General features: G+C 32.6%; 1 protein-coding gene across 17 annotated transcripts in view; it reads right to left on the bottom strand.

Annotated features, from left to right (window-relative positions):
- Positions 1-651: 651 nt before the first annotated feature.
- LOC105256072 (CUGBP Elav-like family member 1) overlaps positions 652-18,739 on the bottom strand; it is a 519,054-nt gene continuing 500,966 nt past the window's right edge. For 6 of the 17 annotated variants that reach the window (XM_025407275.1, XM_025407273.1, XM_025407271.1 and 3 more), the window contains 9 exons: positions 16,582-16,787; positions 14,059-14,187; positions 13,162-13,438; positions 11,462-11,554; positions 9,472-9,513; positions 8,614-8,643; positions 6,608-6,730; positions 5,128-5,358; positions 4,378-4,835 (listed from right to left, as the gene is read on the bottom strand). In XM_025407275.1, the coding sequence (XP_025263060.1) occupies positions 4,708-4,835; positions 5,128-5,358; positions 6,608-6,730; positions 8,614-8,643; positions 9,472-9,513; positions 11,462-11,554; positions 13,162-13,438; positions 14,059-14,187; positions 16,582-16,787 (1,259 nt within the window). In that variant the 3' untranslated portion in view covers positions 4,378-4,707. Of the gene's footprint in view, positions 1,795-4,377; positions 4,836-5,127; positions 5,359-6,607; positions 6,731-8,613; positions 8,644-9,471; positions 9,514-11,461; positions 11,555-13,161; positions 13,439-14,058; positions 14,188-16,581; positions 16,788-18,739 lie in introns of those variants that run through there. The other 11 variants (XM_025407262.1, XM_025407264.1, XM_025407263.1 and 8 more) reach the window with 11 other exon arrangements.

Genomic DNA, 18,739 nt, shown 5'->3' with positions numbered 1-18,739 from the left:
AATTTTGATCCCCCAAAACCTAAAATGTTTTTCCACTTATATTTTCAAAAAGCAAATTTATATTCGGCGTCACGAATGAATTATTTCAAAATATCTTACGCGCTGATACAATCCTACTCGAGTAAATTTATCTTTTTTTTTTTTTTTCGAATGCAAAATTGTTTCACAATTATACAATTATTCTTAGTACAATATCTTTCTATCTCGCATTCCGTATTATCGTATTGTGGATTTTTAACTCGAGTCGATTCAAGCAGCTTGTCGACAGGATCGGTCCCGCATCCAGCTTTTTTGCGAAGAGCTAAGATTGCATAAGAATTGCATTAAAGTGTGCAGCTTGTGAATCCGACGAAGAAGACGATGCAAGTGCGCGGTCGGGAAACTCGTCCGACATTAAAACTCGTTAAAAATTTCTCGCATCTCGTGTACTTTTCTACGTTCGCGAAGCATTTCCAGTGGCGGCATAAAAATTGGATACGCGGATTTAACGCGTGACGCCTGATGTGTTACTTCTGAGTGATCCGGTCCAGCTTCATTTCGCCCCAAATCCGGTCCCCTATATACGATATAATCTTATCACAAAGGTCATTACTACAAAATGTTTCTTACATTCATTTCTTCGCTACCTATCGGTTTTTGTTTGTTTCTTTGTATCCGTTTCGTTTTTGGTATATATATTTGCACGATTTAAAACCTAAGAAATCGCACGCGCGTCGGTCCCGCACGATCATCGTTCATTCATTCGCGTTTCCTTTTCCAGCCTCCGTCTCTCTCGCGTCTTTTTTCGTCCATACACACATATCATCTCGCCTAGACGTCCAATTCGCATATATTCGCCGTGTGTATGCGTATGTGTATGTATATGTATATTTATATTATATATATATATATATTATATAAACAGACGCTGTGAAAAGCGCTGACAGCGATCTCGACGATAGAGCCGATAAAAATAGTTCTCAGTCGATAATCCGATTTATGAACATGTATGTATATGTATAGTTATGTATAAGAAATTTCCTTAGACAGCTCGTTTCTCATACTTTTAACCCCTTTCATCTTAGGATGTAAAGAAACGCCGCACATTTACCGCTAATCAGCCACAAGAAGTCTCGTCGCGCTCTCGACACACGCACATATACACACGTACACACATATGTATATGTACATATATGTATAATTTATTTATATATCTGCATATATATATATATATATATATATATATATATATATACACGCAAGAAGGACAGACAATTAACGTGGTGCGTTAGCTTCGTTCGAGAAACCCAGCTCGGCCGTTGGTATTCTTCACCTTCCGTTCCACTTTCTTGGCTCTCTTCATCGTGTTCCTCCGCACAATTTCTCGCTCGTGATTTTTCGCACGTACGTCCAGCATATTTCCGTGAATCCTCTTACGTTTCGCGAGTGCAGCCGCGATCGAGAAGACACGAGACGCAACTTTCGACGTGATCGCAAAATACGAGCGGTGTTGCGCCTTCGTGGATTATACAGGTGGTATAAGCGCGCGAAAGGTCGTGGGGATGAGATGAGAAGAGAGAAGAGGTCGACCGGGCGGAGGATCTTACGGCGGAAGTGAGAGCGCGTTTGAGCGGGTGTTGTTCTTTATACAGGCACCGACAGACACAGATAGACTGATCGAGAGACTGACCGGGGAATCGTGACTGATCGATCGACCGATCGAGCGAACGATCGATACCGATTTGACTGACTGAGACTGACATGGCACGGCGACTCCGATCGAGAGTACACGGTCACAACGTCACAGGCCACCTGCTGGCACACAAACAAACACACGGACAGGTTAGTCACCACCACACACCAGATATAAAGATTTATCCCCGGGCAAACGCGCGCGATGATGGTTCTTCCGGGGACTCCGCGATCTCTGTTGTGCCCAATTGTCTGCGGATAATCGATCTTGAATCGTGATTGTTATTACGAATGATGTGATGCGATCAATTCTTTATAAAGCTGGACTTTCAAAAATCATTGAATATGTTATTGGAAAATTAAATATTAACTATATTAAATATTATTATTAAATATTACATAGTTTTATTATATTTTATACTGGCAGTGCTAACAAATAAAAATGTAAAATTATTTCGAGATATTATCCTATTAAATTAATATTCTATAAGGCAATATCTCGAAAGCTGTACGTCCGATGAGAAAATTGCGCACATGACACAATCGCTTCGACTGTCAAAAGATTATATTCGATCTTTGCGGAGCCTCCAAACCAACATCGTGCATCGTGTACACAGGTAGTTTGCCGAGTCGTTTTTTTTAGACATGAGCAACGAGCGTCCACTTTATTCAGCTTGATAGACAGTCACAAGGAAAAAGAAACAAAGTGTTTGGCAGCGCATCGATGGAAACTCGTTGCTGATGCAACGCGGTCGGTGAAATTTGCTGACGGTTTCCGGTTTTTAGATTACATGCAAATAACTGCAATAGCAGTTCAAATTATACGTACAATACATCCAATAATCGTTTCATAGTTGAAAGCCGTTTGTCCTCGATTGGACCAAGCGAAAATTGCGACAATGGTATAAAACAAGAATAAGTAGGACATTTTTTTTTTTTTTTTTTTTCCAAAGTAAATTACGGTTCTTTCGGAAACGATCGGCTTATCCGCCGCTTGTGACGATCGGCTGTACACTTCCCCCCCCCCTCCCCCCCCAAAAAAATCACATGGCAATGTTAGTACTACTAACTAATAAAGCGTCGTAGCGTGATTATAACCATAAAAAAAAAACTTGATATTATTGTGATATTATTATCACGTGAGAACGTCTCCAATTCTGTGCGCCTCGAACATTGAACGAAGGATACACGCGATATAATAGCTGCTGATACAATTATAATGAGTGAGGTAGATCCTTGTGTGTATCGCTCGTATATTGCCGGCTCAACTGCTGGCTTAAACTACGTGGTTATTGAGATAGAGAGCTAGATAGAGAGAGAGAGACAAAAAGAAAGATAGAAAGAGATAAATTACAAAAATACAGGAAGAAAAAAAAAACAGAGAGAAAAGTCAAATCGTCAAATGGTTACAAGGTACGACTCGTGAAACGCTGCGTGAAAATTCAAAGCGAAACTACTCTTACTCTCCTGGGGAGGAAAAGCTACGTTGTTAGTGAACTTCACGTACGTAATTTCACTTTGTGCAACAGTAAGTTAGCACAGAAAGCTTTACTGGCAGCCTTTTGCAACGAGATGTTGTTTGATTGCGTCACCCGGGAACGTGCCGCCAGGTTTTTGCATCTTCGAGATTCGAAGAGACGACCATATTTTCGACACCGTGCGATAAATACGGGCGAATATGACGATTTGAAAGACCTGTATTATATTACTGTATTCAGCAATAAACATGGATATTCGATTTTCACCGTGCATTCGTATCAGAGATGTTTTCTTTACATATTAAATGTTTTACTTCGTAATTTACTACGTAAATAAACTGAATTCAAGAGCGAATAAACATGTTTAACGCTAAATATCAAAGTCCATCCCTACGTAATAAACTGTGACTCGAAAATCGAGTTGAAACTCAAAAAGCTTTCGTTCATCTCGCGTGAAAAAGTTTCTTTTGAAATATTACACGTTAGAGCCATTTATTTCGAAAGCTACTGTATTTATCGCGAGGGTAAAAATTGAATTAAGAAGTCTATTTAAAATGGATTATACATGTAGACCATCACATCGTAAAAGCCTTTATATACAAATTTCTCTATCCTTTTTTGAAAGCGGAATAAAGTCATCTTCATATGTAACTCTTGCATGTAAATTCCCTTGTGTAAATTCCCTCGGTGAGAATATATAGTAAATATATTCCTAATGTTTGTATTAATATCTTTTAAAATTTGAGATATGCAACGTCACTTTCAATAAATGGCCCATTTAACTCCTAAGTAGATTTCGCATTGTCTTGATTAATTATATTTCGTCGGATAGATCTATTGTAGGAATAGTGTCTGAAATCAGTCATTATATGAAATCAAGTTGCTCGAAATACTAACATGCTAATATTATAAACTTATTACATTCACTAATCCTATTCTATTTCTCGTAAAATTACTGGAATGGATTGTCGAAGAAAGTAGGATTTCTGTATTTAATTCGGCACTGAAAGGATTAACAGATGTAACTATGATATACGATCGCGACGGACGTGGACAGAATAGACAGATTTGTTAAAAATGTACTGAGAATTCACACAATGGCCGGTAGGTAGAAGAGAGAGAAGACAATTCGGCGGGACAGTTCGCACAAGCGACACGTTAAAACGATAAATTACGTTCCTGAACCTCGGAAGAAAAGTCAAGTCCGATGAACAAGAGAGTCTTCTGATTATCACAGCCTCGTTTCGATAGGACGACGAAGGTGTCGCGCGGCGACGTATCCTCTTCGGCGTCCTGAGGACGCTTGATCGTAGCCTGTTAGCTCGCTACCTTCGTGAAAAATACTGCTTGACTAGAGAACATCGTGGAATCCTGCCACCTAATACTTTTTGTTCTATCTAGACCTATCGTTAATAAACGTGATACTCCGCTGCGGAATAATGATTAATTATCGCGGTTATAAATTAAACGTGCGAGCGTCGTCCTGATTAAGGACGCCGTCGAGCCGAGATGTCCGAGAAGTCCTTGGTATCTACCTACGAACGCTCTGTGACGTCGGCTAGTACGGCTTAGAGGCGTCCTTGGACCGTTTTAACTGGACCTTCAGCCGCTTCATGCCAATCTGGAAACCGTGCATTGTTTGGATCGCCATTTGCGCGCTCGTCGCGTTATCATACGATACGAAACCTGAAACAAAGCGGAATTTCAAATGTAGAAATTAAAATGTAGAGTTTATACATTCCATTCGTCCATAATCGCATCGCGCGACTCGCAGGGATTCGAACCGGAATAGAATTAATTTTCATTTTATTTTACTTTAATTTTGTCTCCTATAATTTGAATACAATATTATTTCTTAATCGGAATGGAAAATCAAAAATTATTTTAGTTCAGAGCTCTCTCAAGTCATATATAAAGCCATCTTCGTATTTAAACACTCGACTTCCTTCCATTATTCAAGCGTATTAATTCAACTTACCGAAGCATTTGCTCATGTGCGTGTGCTTATCTATGAAAACTTTGGCGGATATGACGTTGCCGAAGGGCAAGAAAGTGGAAATGAGATCCGTGTCGCTGAATTCTTGCGGCAGGTGGTAGATAAAGAGGTTGCAACCTTCGGGACCCTCAATCTGCTTGTCTGTGTTGGTGAACTTCGTCTTTTGCGTTGCCGCCGCCGCAGCGGCCGCAGCTGCCGTGAACGCGGGAAACCCTGAAATCCGAACGCAATGGTTGATGATGCTCGTGTTATTTTTTTCCGAAGTGACATCAATCGAATTTCAAAAATGTCGTCGAAAAAGGCATTCTAATTTTACCTCATTTACCTCAATATAGCAAATATATAGCAAATTGACTTTTCAAAATTTGACTTATGCTGCTTTTTGATAAAAATGCGACTAAATTATCAATATAAATCTATGCACTGATTTAATGCACACATCTCAGCTTATAGAAACACACCAAACACATAAAAGCAGGGAGAGACTTAATTGATGAAAATGTTGTATGTATATTAGATTCATTCAAATCTCTCCAAAAAATGACCGTGAATAAATAAATATGTATAATGAAAAATAGAATGAGAAAAATAATTACATATTATACATGATTACATATTTATGCAATTATAAAATTAAATCATAAATTGTACGATAATATAAGAAAATATTACGAAATATTATAAGCTCTTAAATATTTGCAACAATGGAATTGTAACTTATGTTTTCATTTATTTTACTTTTTTATAAATATATCTTATATACACTGGGATATATATATGTGGATTATCTAACAGGTACATGCGAACCAAAATTGGTCGACTTTTTTCAAACATCCATTTGGTTCACTTCCATATTCCTATGCTGTCCCGATTTTTTCAATGACTAATTCCTTTAATTGCAACTTCATTGATTAATTTTAATCAATGAAATATTCTAGATAAGATTTAAAATTAAATATTTTATTTTAATAAAAATAAATATTAAATGCGAACAAAAATAAGATTTTTATTTAACAATAAGAAGATTAATCATTATTGTCATATATTATATATGTGCTACAATAATCGATATATTTTTTTTTTCAACATAATTTTTTGTAATACTTATAATGTCAATTAATTTATCCTAGATATTATGTTCTAAATTCTAACGGTAATTGGTCATATCATATCGGATAAAAGTATATTAATCCGAAAGTCAACCATATGAATGACTTGACGTTATATAAACAATTCACAAAAATATATATTCAGGCAGTCTACTTAATTATATTACTCACTATGCAACTCTTTCTTTTCCACCGTCACCGTCGTTTTTCCAATGAGAGCTTTAATACGCACAGTTAACTCATTAGAAAATAATATTTTTTGTGCGTTTATGTGGATACAAAAAAAGCACTCTTGACTCTATTTAGTGATTTTCTGTATATATCGAAAATGACACGATGAATCAAACAATTACCTGCATATTGTTGCAAACTGGAATAAGCGTTGCTCAGCGAGTCCTGAAGTCCGTTTAATGGCGTCCCCGTCAAGGAATTGAGCGTGAGAGATGTTACAGGACTAAGACTGCCCCCGGTAGACCCTTGAAGACAAATATTATGGTGATGTTACTTTTTATTGATCTTCAAGAGCAAATTTCAACGATACCCAAGCCTAATTAATTCCGCGGCATGCCTCACATGCTGCGATGTCGCGAAAACATTAATCGCTCCGACTTTGCTGTTATCACCATTAGAGGCAAAAAGCATCTTATCTTACTACGACGAACAAATTTTATCGAATAGTTAACTAGGTAGTTATTAGATAATTATTAGCGACAATTTATTCGAGAAAAATATGAGAAAGTTAATTAAAAGAATTTCATAGTATACCGTTCCTTATTATTTTTTTCTTCTGCTAATTGTACTCGTTAATCTAATATCCGGAGCTTACAATTTGAAATTGACATACAATATATACATAATAATATATCAATATAATATATTAATATTTAATATATAATATTTATAATATAATTATTATGATATGATTAATATAAAATATAATAATATTAAATAATGTCATATGAATAATCATATGAATAATGTTGAAAATATATTCATGTTATTTTCATAAATATTTAGATAAAAAGAAATATAAGAAGATATTTATAAACAATTTAAAGTTTAACGTAAATAAGAAAAATTACAAAATTACAAAAATTGCAATATGGCGTATAAAATACTTTGCTTGATAGAAATTTATGCAATATTTTTTAATAATTGGAATTTTAAAATCTAAGGTATCATCCTCCTCAATATTGACAAAAAAATTTGTCATACATTATAATATAATTAACGATATTTTAATTTAGAAATAAAATATATAAAATACATTTCTGTATATGTACGCAATCATTGTTTATTATACATGGTAAAAATATTTTGCGGATTAATTGCAGATGAATAAGCGTTTTATGAAAAGTCCTACCTTTTTTCATTATGCATAAATATTATTGCCAATTAAATTTTTATTACGAAAAATCGTGCACCCCCGTTAATTGCAATAAGCGTTTGTGCGAGAATCATATATTTCCCCAATACATTTCAAATATACATACACAAATAGTCCGATATGTACATATTGTTAAAACAACAATTTTACGATTGATAAAGAATAAAAATATTTAGGTTCCTAAAAGCGCCAACCGGGTCTCACCAATTAATGCATTAATTTAGTATCTGAGAAAGTTTTCGTAATAACAATTTAGTGCACTAGCAATAGCAATCACTCAGTAATTTTGATTTTCTTCTATCCATATCATAAATAAATTATATATATACAATATCATAAAATTATTATATAATTATATAATTTTTTAATTTACAAAATTCTCTGCTTAATTTGGAACTATAAATTTTTTTCAGTAATTTTAATTGAAATTATATTCTTTTCACTGTTAATATTTTACATTCTTCCGACTATACTTAAATTAAAATTTTATTAAAAACGAGATTAATTTAATTTTAATTAAAAAATAAGATTTTATTATGTATTTTTATTAAATTTCTAATTTATAAAAATCCATAAAGTTTTAATCTTAATTTTAATTTAATTGAAAATTGTTGTAAGGTCTGAAATTAAACCAAGTAAGCAAGATTATCATTTTTTTTCTGCTGATTGTACTCGTTAATCTAATCCGATGTATTTTTGAAATTGTTTGACTTTTACAATTGACTAGAATAATATATTGAAGAATAATATATGTAGCATTGCTAACATGGGAGACCCGTTTGATTAATTAAATTTGCAATCAACAATAATTATTAATTTTGCGTTATACAAAATATACAAGAGACAATAATAAAAAATATACACGAGTGACAGAAAAGAAATGACGAAATAAGGATTCGAGAGGAAGATATATAGTACTAAGATACGATAAAAATCAGCTAAACAATTTTTCTTCCTATATGAATGTCTCACCTGTATTTCCTGTTTTTCCCAGAAGAGCAGCTACGCACGAAAAAAAATACGCAGTGTTAAGATTGCGATGTATATTCATATAAAAGAAAGCGAAAAAAGTAAAATATTGTTGTAATCATGTGTTACATGATATGTTTAATACGGTACGAAAAATAATAAAACATTTCCGTTTCTTCCTGCGGTTTTAACCTCATCGTATAGAAGCTTACATAATAGCATAAATATAGTGCACAAGCGTCATAATTAATTAGATGACAAATATAATTCTCGCAAAAAAGTATTTTTCATCATTAAACATAATATGTTCTTATGTAAATTTGTTGTAAAATTTTTTGGTAATTATATATTTAAAATTAATATTATTATAAGAATTTAAAATTCTATGATAAGCTTAAATAAGAAATCAAAAATCGATTTTATTTATTATATTATCAGGAAATTTTTGGCAGATAATATCAATGATGAAATTATTAGAGATATTTGATAGAACTATGATTATCAATATCTGAAAAAATTTTCTAATTTTCGATAGTAATTTATTAATTACATAATTGATTGTATTGAAATGTTTGGTTTGATACCTCGCATTCGAGGAAATAATCTCTTAATATACGATACGTAAAATCGCGTAAAGGAGTATTTGGATCCATCATGAAAATTGAAATAGGTAGAGACACAGGAACGAATGAGGGAAATTTGGGAAAAGAGATAAAGGGAAAATGCGTGCACACGCGCGCACGTGAACTATTAAATAAGCGAAATGGGGAAATCAGACCGTCAACAGGATTAAGGCCCCTTTTACATGATCGAAATTAATTTAGTAATTGTTAATACTGTACCAGGCAATGCGACACGTACATAGCGACATACCTGCTGTCGAATTTGCCAGGCCGCTTAACGCTGAAACACAAAACACGTTTACGGTATTAACAAGCAGAGTCAGTAATATATATCTATATATGATATATTCGCGAAATGAAGCTTTGGCGGAATTTTCCGGGTAATACTGCCAATATTATGTTTTTAATTGCGACTGGGAAATTGCAGAGTCAACGGTACGCGTTCACTTGTGTCATCAAATTAATACGATGAGTCAAGTTTGCAAGGCTAGCTTGGAATGTTCGTAAAAAATGTTTATCTTTTTCTCTTACGTTATTGCATTGCATAATTTTTTTATAGACAAACTATTCAACATTCGCTAATTGAAAAAAAATATTATGCAGTAAAATATTTAAAAAATTATGTAATAAAATTTCTAAATTTATCAATAATCTTATTTTTTTCATAGTATTTATTATATAATTTAATATGAAAAATTTATTTCTTCTTTTTCTAATATTAAGCTTTTCATATTTTGATTTTAAAATATATTAAGCTATTTTATTGATTCAAAATATATCACAGATAATTTATATTTTATATATATATAAAAAGTAAATTTTATTGTATAATATTGTGTAATTATTAAAATAATTTCAAGAATAGACAGTCACATTTTTTTTTATTTTTTTGTAATGTTATGATCTATTGGTTCTCTTTATATTCAACTTACCTATTATCATTATTTAAAAAACTCATTTTTATACAATTAATAATTACACAAGTGTTTGATGTCTAAGAAAATGCAATGATGTAACCTGTATACTTTTCTATTGTATTTTACATAAATCATATAAGAAACATCGTATCGTGGACATATAAGGTACAATAATAAAAATGCATTAGTTTGCTTTGCAAATACGAATAAAAGCCGGTAGAGAAATAATTATGCAATTAACTACAAAAATATACATCTTACCTGTAGACTTTACACATTTACATTATGGTGGTTCAAACACACGCAATACAAAAAAGATATAAGAAATTTTAATAGGATTTACTTAGTATATCGTTTTTTATGACGATTTAATTATTTTATGATTAATCATTTTATTTTAATTTAAGCTTAATCTCAATTCGCTTAATAAAACAGCTCTAATAAATTTGATTAAGTATCAAATCTATATTTAATTTAAATTAATTTGTAAAATTCCTTTTCAATCAAATATATGCTTATATATTGCAACATTTTATATATTCATTTTAAATTTGATGATTGAATCTAATATATTGCATTTTCATGAAATCTACAAACGATACAAATTTTAGAAATCAATCAAGATTAAAAATGGCATAATAACTTATTGAGACAGAGAATGAAAATAATAGTTATTATATTATTCAATCAAGTTAGATAATTTGCGTATCCAATAAATATATTATCATATCGAAACTTAATGTTTTTTTGTATAAGAGAATAAGATAAAGTTGAAATTGAATGTATATTCGCAAAAAATCTTTTTCTCTCGACTTCTAGCATGCATTGTTTACAATTGTAACAAATGTATTGTACAAATACGTTATGTCTTGAAACATCCGAACACCCCATTGTACCGTCGTATTACAATTAAAGTCTGTTAATACACTTTTCGAGGACAAGTATAGACACGCCGTCGCATTATTATTGTCACCATAATATCGCAATGCGACTTCGGCTCACTTTATCCATGCAATACCTATAAAAGCGTGGACAGTTCACCCGTTTGCCTGAAACTTCAACAACACATGCGATCATTAAAGTTCGACTGCTCAAGCGAATTTACCGTCTAGCGCGAGTAACATACGTGATGCATAAGCATATGGATGGATTTGTACAATTGATGGGAAAACGAGGATGGTATAACGCATGGTCCGAAGTTACGCATGTAATTCGGAGCAGCAGACAGTTCCGTTTGAAACTTACAGCTGCACGTTAATGTACGATAATGTGTTCTCCGATTATACACCTCGCGAAATATTCTCTACTCACTGTTTGGCGACACCTGGAGGTTGCCGTTTCCACCGGTCATAGCTGCCAGAGTGACGAGGTTCTGCATACTCATCGGCGACACGCCTGCGTTTGCTGCAACATAATAGAACTTATCTTTAATTTATTTTTATAGAGAGAATTTATTTTTATGGAGAGCCTCGACGCTAATTATCTTGCAAATCTCGCAATAATTTTTGAATAATATATCTTTTATTGCGTGATGCAACAAGAATTTGAATTAAGCTTTGCCTAGTTTGAAATAAATTCAACACAGTATATTTGGAGATGTTTTTGATAATTTTTTTGATTTTTATAATGATTTTTATAATTATTTGATAGTATATTAGAAACATCAATTATCACTATTAAATACAATTTAGGATATTTTTTCAAATTTAATTCAGACTTTATAAGCTTGACTGTAATATCAAAGGTAGACACCGTGTCATTTCGAACTTGATTCGTGTACATTCATTGCGTGAATTTATTGCGTGATTCTGGAATATCATTGAATGATCATACGTTCTGCAGCAATGAGCGGTAAACACATATCTCAATAAAGTTAATGATAGACACGGTTTTGGCATCATTGTTCTGGCATTCTTCCCGATTCCATAAAACGTAGAATTTTATTATTGCGAAGCAAGCTAAAAGGTAGGACATTTCGTTATAATTTTCGAAAAGATATAATTCATGGGACCCGATCGGCATAAATTGGAGACTGTAAGCGTGAAATAATACAATTTATTCTGACACTGATATAATGCAAGAATATAAAATGCGTGAAAGAATAATTTCAGAGAAGGAACGGATAAAATCTGATTTCTCTGACAAAAGCAGATCTATCGTATTCTATAGCGCTTCTATAGCGTCGGAACAATGGTGCGCCTGACACATTTTTAAGCAAAAGCGGATTTACATCTCCCGAGAGGAATTATATATTTAAATTTGCCCGTAAGATTTACGTTTTAACTCATTCACAAAAATAGTACTCTTATAAGTATTGGAACACTAGCATAAAGTGAGGTCAAAAGGTGACGCTACGAGTTAAGTATACACATTTGAAGAAGAAAGAGATAAGTTTCAAAATCTTATACGTCAATTATTCTTATGTTAAAAACATGAAATGGCTAACGCAAATTGTGCGATATAAAATGCAAATGCATGAAGCTAGTGGATGACATGCATTTTGAACGTATTAAAACTATGCATAATTGATTATAAAACATACGTGTAAAAAAAAAGATGTGACAAAAAAGATAAATACATCGTGAACTTTTTTAATTATCAATGTACACAATTTTACTTGTAATTTGATAATAAAAAATATCTGTTACGTTAACGTCGAATATTTTTACGATATGATAACTTTTTATCGATTTCGAGCATTCTAGCATATATTCAGCATTCTATCTACAATTCTATTTACAAAAAATATATTTCTAATTAAAATTAAATATAAAATGATCATTAAAATAATATGCAACATAGCAAGAATATTAATTATTTCTTTTTTTAATTTAACAATAACTGAATACGGCTATCTCTGAAAAAAGATCTCATTTAAATCTAATTAAATTTATTTAAATTTATTTAATTAATTTAAATATTTATTATTTATTTTGAAAGTTAATTCTAATCGAAAAGCGTACAATAAACGCAAATGAGCGAAAATAAAAATAAAACCAATCGACACTGACCATACTCACCAGCAGTGTTGCTCAAAGACGCGAGGGTGGCCAGACTCTGCAGATTCGCAGGGTTGATTTCCGCCGGACTAGGTACAGCGGGAGGCGCTGCGTGCGCGGGGGTGGCCGCTCCAAGGCCAAGGTGTTGTTGTAACAGCAACTGATGTTGGACATTCGACAATGCATTCGCCGCCCCCGCGTTTGCAGCGACTGGAGTCGCGGCGCTCGTTGTCGCCTGCAATTGTTGCAACAGTTGCAACGACGCAGGCGCCAAGGTATGCGCGTCATTCTGTGAACGCAAACGAAATTTTCATCATCCAACTACGATTTTTCATTGTGTATTATCAATGTAAATTCGTTATAATAACAAAAACATGCTGAATTTTTATTAAAATTTTTTAAAAAACATTGCATCTTGTTTTTACTTGGCCGAGAAACCTTGATTTGTTTAAATAATGCTTATTTTACATATAAATCTAATTTCTCTCTCTGTTGGGAATTTTAAATATTTTCAGACCCTTAATTCGGTTTCTCGGCAAATTTTCTCTAAGGGAAGATCGATTGCAAATTCGTCAGGAAATACGCTTTTTCTTGTAGGGTTTTATGCAAATCTCATGAAACGTTTAATAAAAACAAAGGCTTTGGTGCAGGTAGTCGCGTTGAACTGCATTGTACGCGTTCGAGGAATACAGGCCATGTTCTTCGAAAAAGTCTCAGTTCTTTTTTTTTTCATATATTTTGCATAACAAAATTGAGGTCGCCGTGTAGAAAGTCTCAAAGGCTAGATAATGCATACGAGTGTAAGGCGCTCAAACGATAGAACCATGAAGAGTATTTTCGTTCTCGATGCAAATGGAATCTTTGATACCGGCCAAAGAGCTTTTATTATAAAATATTAAGCACACGTACGGCCAGGTAATGCGGCGCGATGTTGACTCCCGCGATATTCCAGAGATTCGACTGGAGTTGCTGCATCCTTTTTTGGTCTTTTTCCTTTTGCGTGTCGGCGAATTTTACGACTAACGGCGACGAGCAACCCTGAAAAATGTGCAATATTGATGTTGCATAATAATAAATGCGAAATGTAAGAAATGTTGATTGCTATCGTAATTATAGGATCCAATATCTCATTCAAAATACATGTAAATTTGTAAAAAAAAATAATAGTATAAAATCCTCGTTCAATTTCAAATATATTTGTTTCCTTACACAAATATTTTTTCATACAAATTTTTTTCTTTTTTTATAAAAAAAAACACGAAAGTATAAAGCATAGAAACAATGTTCGAGATATCAATTTTATAATATAATAATAAGTTTTTACAGTTTTTTTGAAATGATAATTAAATTTTCTTCATTAATAACTGAATATCTCAAAATTAGAGCGACTAATATTCGTGCTGTGATTCAAAAGTAAAATGCATATATAATATTCTCTTCTTTTCCGTTTTAAATTTTAGAAATATTCATATTTCGAGAATTGTGTCAACATTTTTAATGATACGTCCTCTTTTCTTAACTTGAAAAAGTATCTCTGCCAAAGTTTCTCTGCCATAGTTCTATACTCTTTTTATTAGCTTCGAACTTGTCTCATACGTCGCTCCGAGTGTCGTTTTACATCTGAATCTCGTATCCTTTCGCCCGATGCATTATTGGTCCAAGTCCAAGTTCAACATTGGCGCGAATTTGCTGGTGATCGGACGTTACATTGAGGGAAACAGGTACTCTTACGTTTGACGGTACTCGGACACACGCAAAGCGCGAGGTCGATGTACCATATACAATACGCATGCAATCGGAGATGCGAAATCGGCTATGCTGGTTACACCGGTAGCGAGGAACGGGCAAGTTCGAAGAACTTGTAGCCGGAAATATTCGTGATATTAAAGTGAAATTGCCCTCGTGCCCGCATGCCTTGGCACGGCTCGCTTTTACCATTCGAAATAGTACATTACATAGGCGCAGTAACTGTCGTCAGGACGAATAATCCATTCTGCAGAAACAGCTATATCTCGTGACATGATTGTTGATGACTTAAACGTTTAAATGCATCACATCTTATATCACCGAAATAAAATTGTATAATGGTTAATATAACTAGTATAAAATTTTGATAATAACACGTGAAGAAAAAATAGAAATAAAAATAAGAAAATCCTGATAGTGAGAAGTAAGCATGATTAATAAAGAAAAAAAATTATTATTTTATTTCAGAATTTCAAAGAATGAAATATATGAACATGTGTGTTGTAGAAAATATCAGATCATTTTAGAATCTATTAATTTTTCTGAAAGAAATTCTTGCCATGAGAGAGACTATCGCATTTCCAACGCACAATATTAATATTTTGCCATTTTATTATTTTTAAACGATGCCAAATGGAGTCTGATAACAGCTAACATTTATTCGTCTCTATTTAATTCTAATCTAACATTTATGTAGATTAGGACGCTGAAAAGTATCGTGCGAGAGAGTAGGAGACGGAAAAGTCCTGGCATGTTTCGAATCGCCAAGGTGTCCGCCAGTTCGGTGTGTGATCTTTACTGCTCGATTTTAGTTACCCTGAGTTAAATTGGTATATCACCGAGGTTACTAGCCGGGTTGTAGATGCACGCGGATGTTTCGTCGAGTGACAGTGGCATCGAGCCAATACATCCATCGGCTCGGTTGAATCGCCATGAAAAGAAATGAGCCGCGAAGATTCTCAACGGTTTTGTGTCTCACTTTATGTCATCATGTATTAATTTCTTTATGATATCGTTTTCGCTTGAAGATCTTCGCAGCTAATTATTTCTTGCAATATAAACGTAGATTATGTATTCTCATTGGAATATGAACGTTTCTAATTTCAAGTAGTCAAAATTCTGTTCTATTATTCTGTTAATTAATTATAAAAAATTTAGAAAAAGAATTGATGGAGGGCAAAATTATAATTAAATCACAGATTATTAATAGTACCTTAAAAAAGCAGAATTAAAAACAAATATGATAGATTATATTCTAGCAAAAATATATAGAATTATTTTTGTAGGAATTTTTTCAGTTAGTGTATCTTGTTAATTTGTTATTATAATAATTTTAGAATAAACCTATAGATGAAATGTTATATGAGAATTACTGATATTAACATGAATCAGAGAGTTATTCTGCAAATTGCAAAAGAACCTGACAATTTAGAAATTTATAATCTCAGAATTAATAACCTTTTAATTATTTTTATCAAGTTAATAATTTTTCTCTCTCTCAATTACGCAGAATTTATAACTTTTTATGGACTTAAATTTAAAAATATTACTTAATATTAATTACTCGAACATTAATAATTGTGATAATTTTTTGCTTAATTTTAATTTTAAGATATAAAATCATTTATAAAGTATTATAAACATTATGTATTGCTTTCACGCTCTATCATTTCTAATTATACTCACCTCCATTGTCTGGGAATGATGCAGAGCTTTAATGGCATTGATCGCGTACTGCTTACTAGCGAAGGTAACGAAGGCACAGGCTTTACTCTTTCCGGTACTGTCCCTCAGCACCGAACATTCTTCGATCATTCCGTAAGCGCTGAACATGTTTCTAACGTCATTCTCCGTGAACTTTTTCGATAACATGCCGACGAATAACTTGCGTTCTGTAATAATAAAACAAAATTTTTTAACGATCGTTTTAAACGATATCTTATTATGTTTTACGTGAAAAGCAAATATTATATTTCGCTTGTATATGTTCCTTAACGGCTCAATGAGTGTCGCATAGCGATCTCCTTAATGATAATACGCAATTATTCATCATGTGTGTGTCATTAATCAGTCGGAAAGACGTGCCTTGCTGACTAATCGAATGACTAAGATGTATTCATTTGTTATTAGCAAGGACATATGATAAACTCTTCGTGAAACACGTTGTGGATAAATTAACCCGTTGCTCATTCTTACTGGATTTTTTTACAGGTGAAAAGATATTTAAAGTTAATTGAGTTTATTGATCTTTTCAAATTGTAGGAGAATAATTCAGACAACACGCTATCTTCCTTAATTGGATGCTCAAGTTTATTATAACAATTCTGAGTTATTAGTTAGTTCATAAATAAAACGTTCGACTTGTATAAAAGCAGCATCCCACTATTGTTTTCTCTTTTCGATTATTTACATTTGCCAGTCATTTCAGTACAAATTTTTTTATAAATGAAAATCGATCATCACTAATATTCATACATTTTATGACAAGATGAAACGAATGCTGCTGCAATTTAAAGATTAATCGTCATTTAATATTCTCGCAGGCAATTAATCAAAGAATAAATGTTCCCATAACACAATGTAACCTGTCCTTAAACTTTATCGTCTCGAACCGAGATCGCGAGTGACATCATGATTTCCCATCTCGCCTACCGTTTAATAAGCGTTTACGGATAATGCAGACGGTGGTCAAGCCATGGAGCTATAGTACCGACCACATTGGAGGAGGCGACCTGGTCAATATTTGTTTAGGACTGGGAGAAAAGCTCTACCTAGAGGAAAGCCGCTTATGTAAATTCGGCGTCGCAGGGTATAGGCTAGGCAAAATACTCGGATGTATCTCTCGAGTTTATCCCCGTTTTCTCTCCCCCTTGTTCACTTCTCTGGTGAAGTCTTCTCGGTGTTAATGCATCGCGGTTACGTCTGTGTGCGCAGTAAGAATATTGCTCAATCCGGAGATCAAAATTCTGTCTTGTATAAAATTTTATACTGCGACGCAAATTTTGTTTACATAGAAATTCTATTATACACTGTAAAAAAAGTATGTAGAATTACACGTATAATCAGTGTAACAATTACGCTATTTATTTAACGGAAATATATAAATTCATGTACTCTTACAAAAATTAGTTTTTTTACTCTTTATTGTGTAAATATTCGTTTATATTTGATGAAAAATTACAAGGTTAAAAGTGTAATTTTTGGATTTTATGTAAATGTACAATTTTTTGTAACATTTATATAAAATTTAAAAATTATACTTAATAAACGAATATTTACACACAATAAAGAGTAAAATAATTAATTTTTGTAAAAGTACATGAATTTATATATTTTCGTTATAAATAGCGTAATTGTTACACTAATTATGTATGTAATTTGAAATTAAATTTAATATGTATAAATATATATGCAAAATGTATTATTACATAAATTTCTAGAAATCTACTTCTAATATGTAAATTTATTAGTACAAGATACTTACTTATCATTTAAGATAACAATTTTATCTATGAAATGTAAATTTATTAATGTATGTAAATATACACCTTTAATAGTTGGTCTCAATATTACCCACTATAATAGTTGTAAATTTACACAAATATTTTCTACAGTGTATTAAATTTTCGAAATAAGGCTTCCTCATCTTGTTACTCGAGAATTTTGACCGAAACTAAATTAATAGATTCGTGTACTTTAACTAGTGCTTTTGTACGTGTATCAATAGAGCTTTGCAATTGAATATTCACTGAACATTTATAAAATCGATATACAATAATAACATTTTGCTTTGCGCGAGAGTTATCTGTGATACAAACAGTTTTTACCGGATGAAAATTAAGCT

The sequence above is a fragment of the Camponotus floridanus genome, unplaced genomic scaffold, assembly GCF_003227725.1.
Source record: "Camponotus floridanus strain SB8 unplaced genomic scaffold, Cflo_v7.5 scaffold17, whole genome shotgun sequence".
Classification (NCBI taxonomy): domain Eukaryota; kingdom Metazoa; phylum Arthropoda; class Insecta; order Hymenoptera; family Formicidae; genus Camponotus; species Camponotus floridanus.
This window is presented reverse-complemented; position numbering and strand designations above follow the sequence as displayed.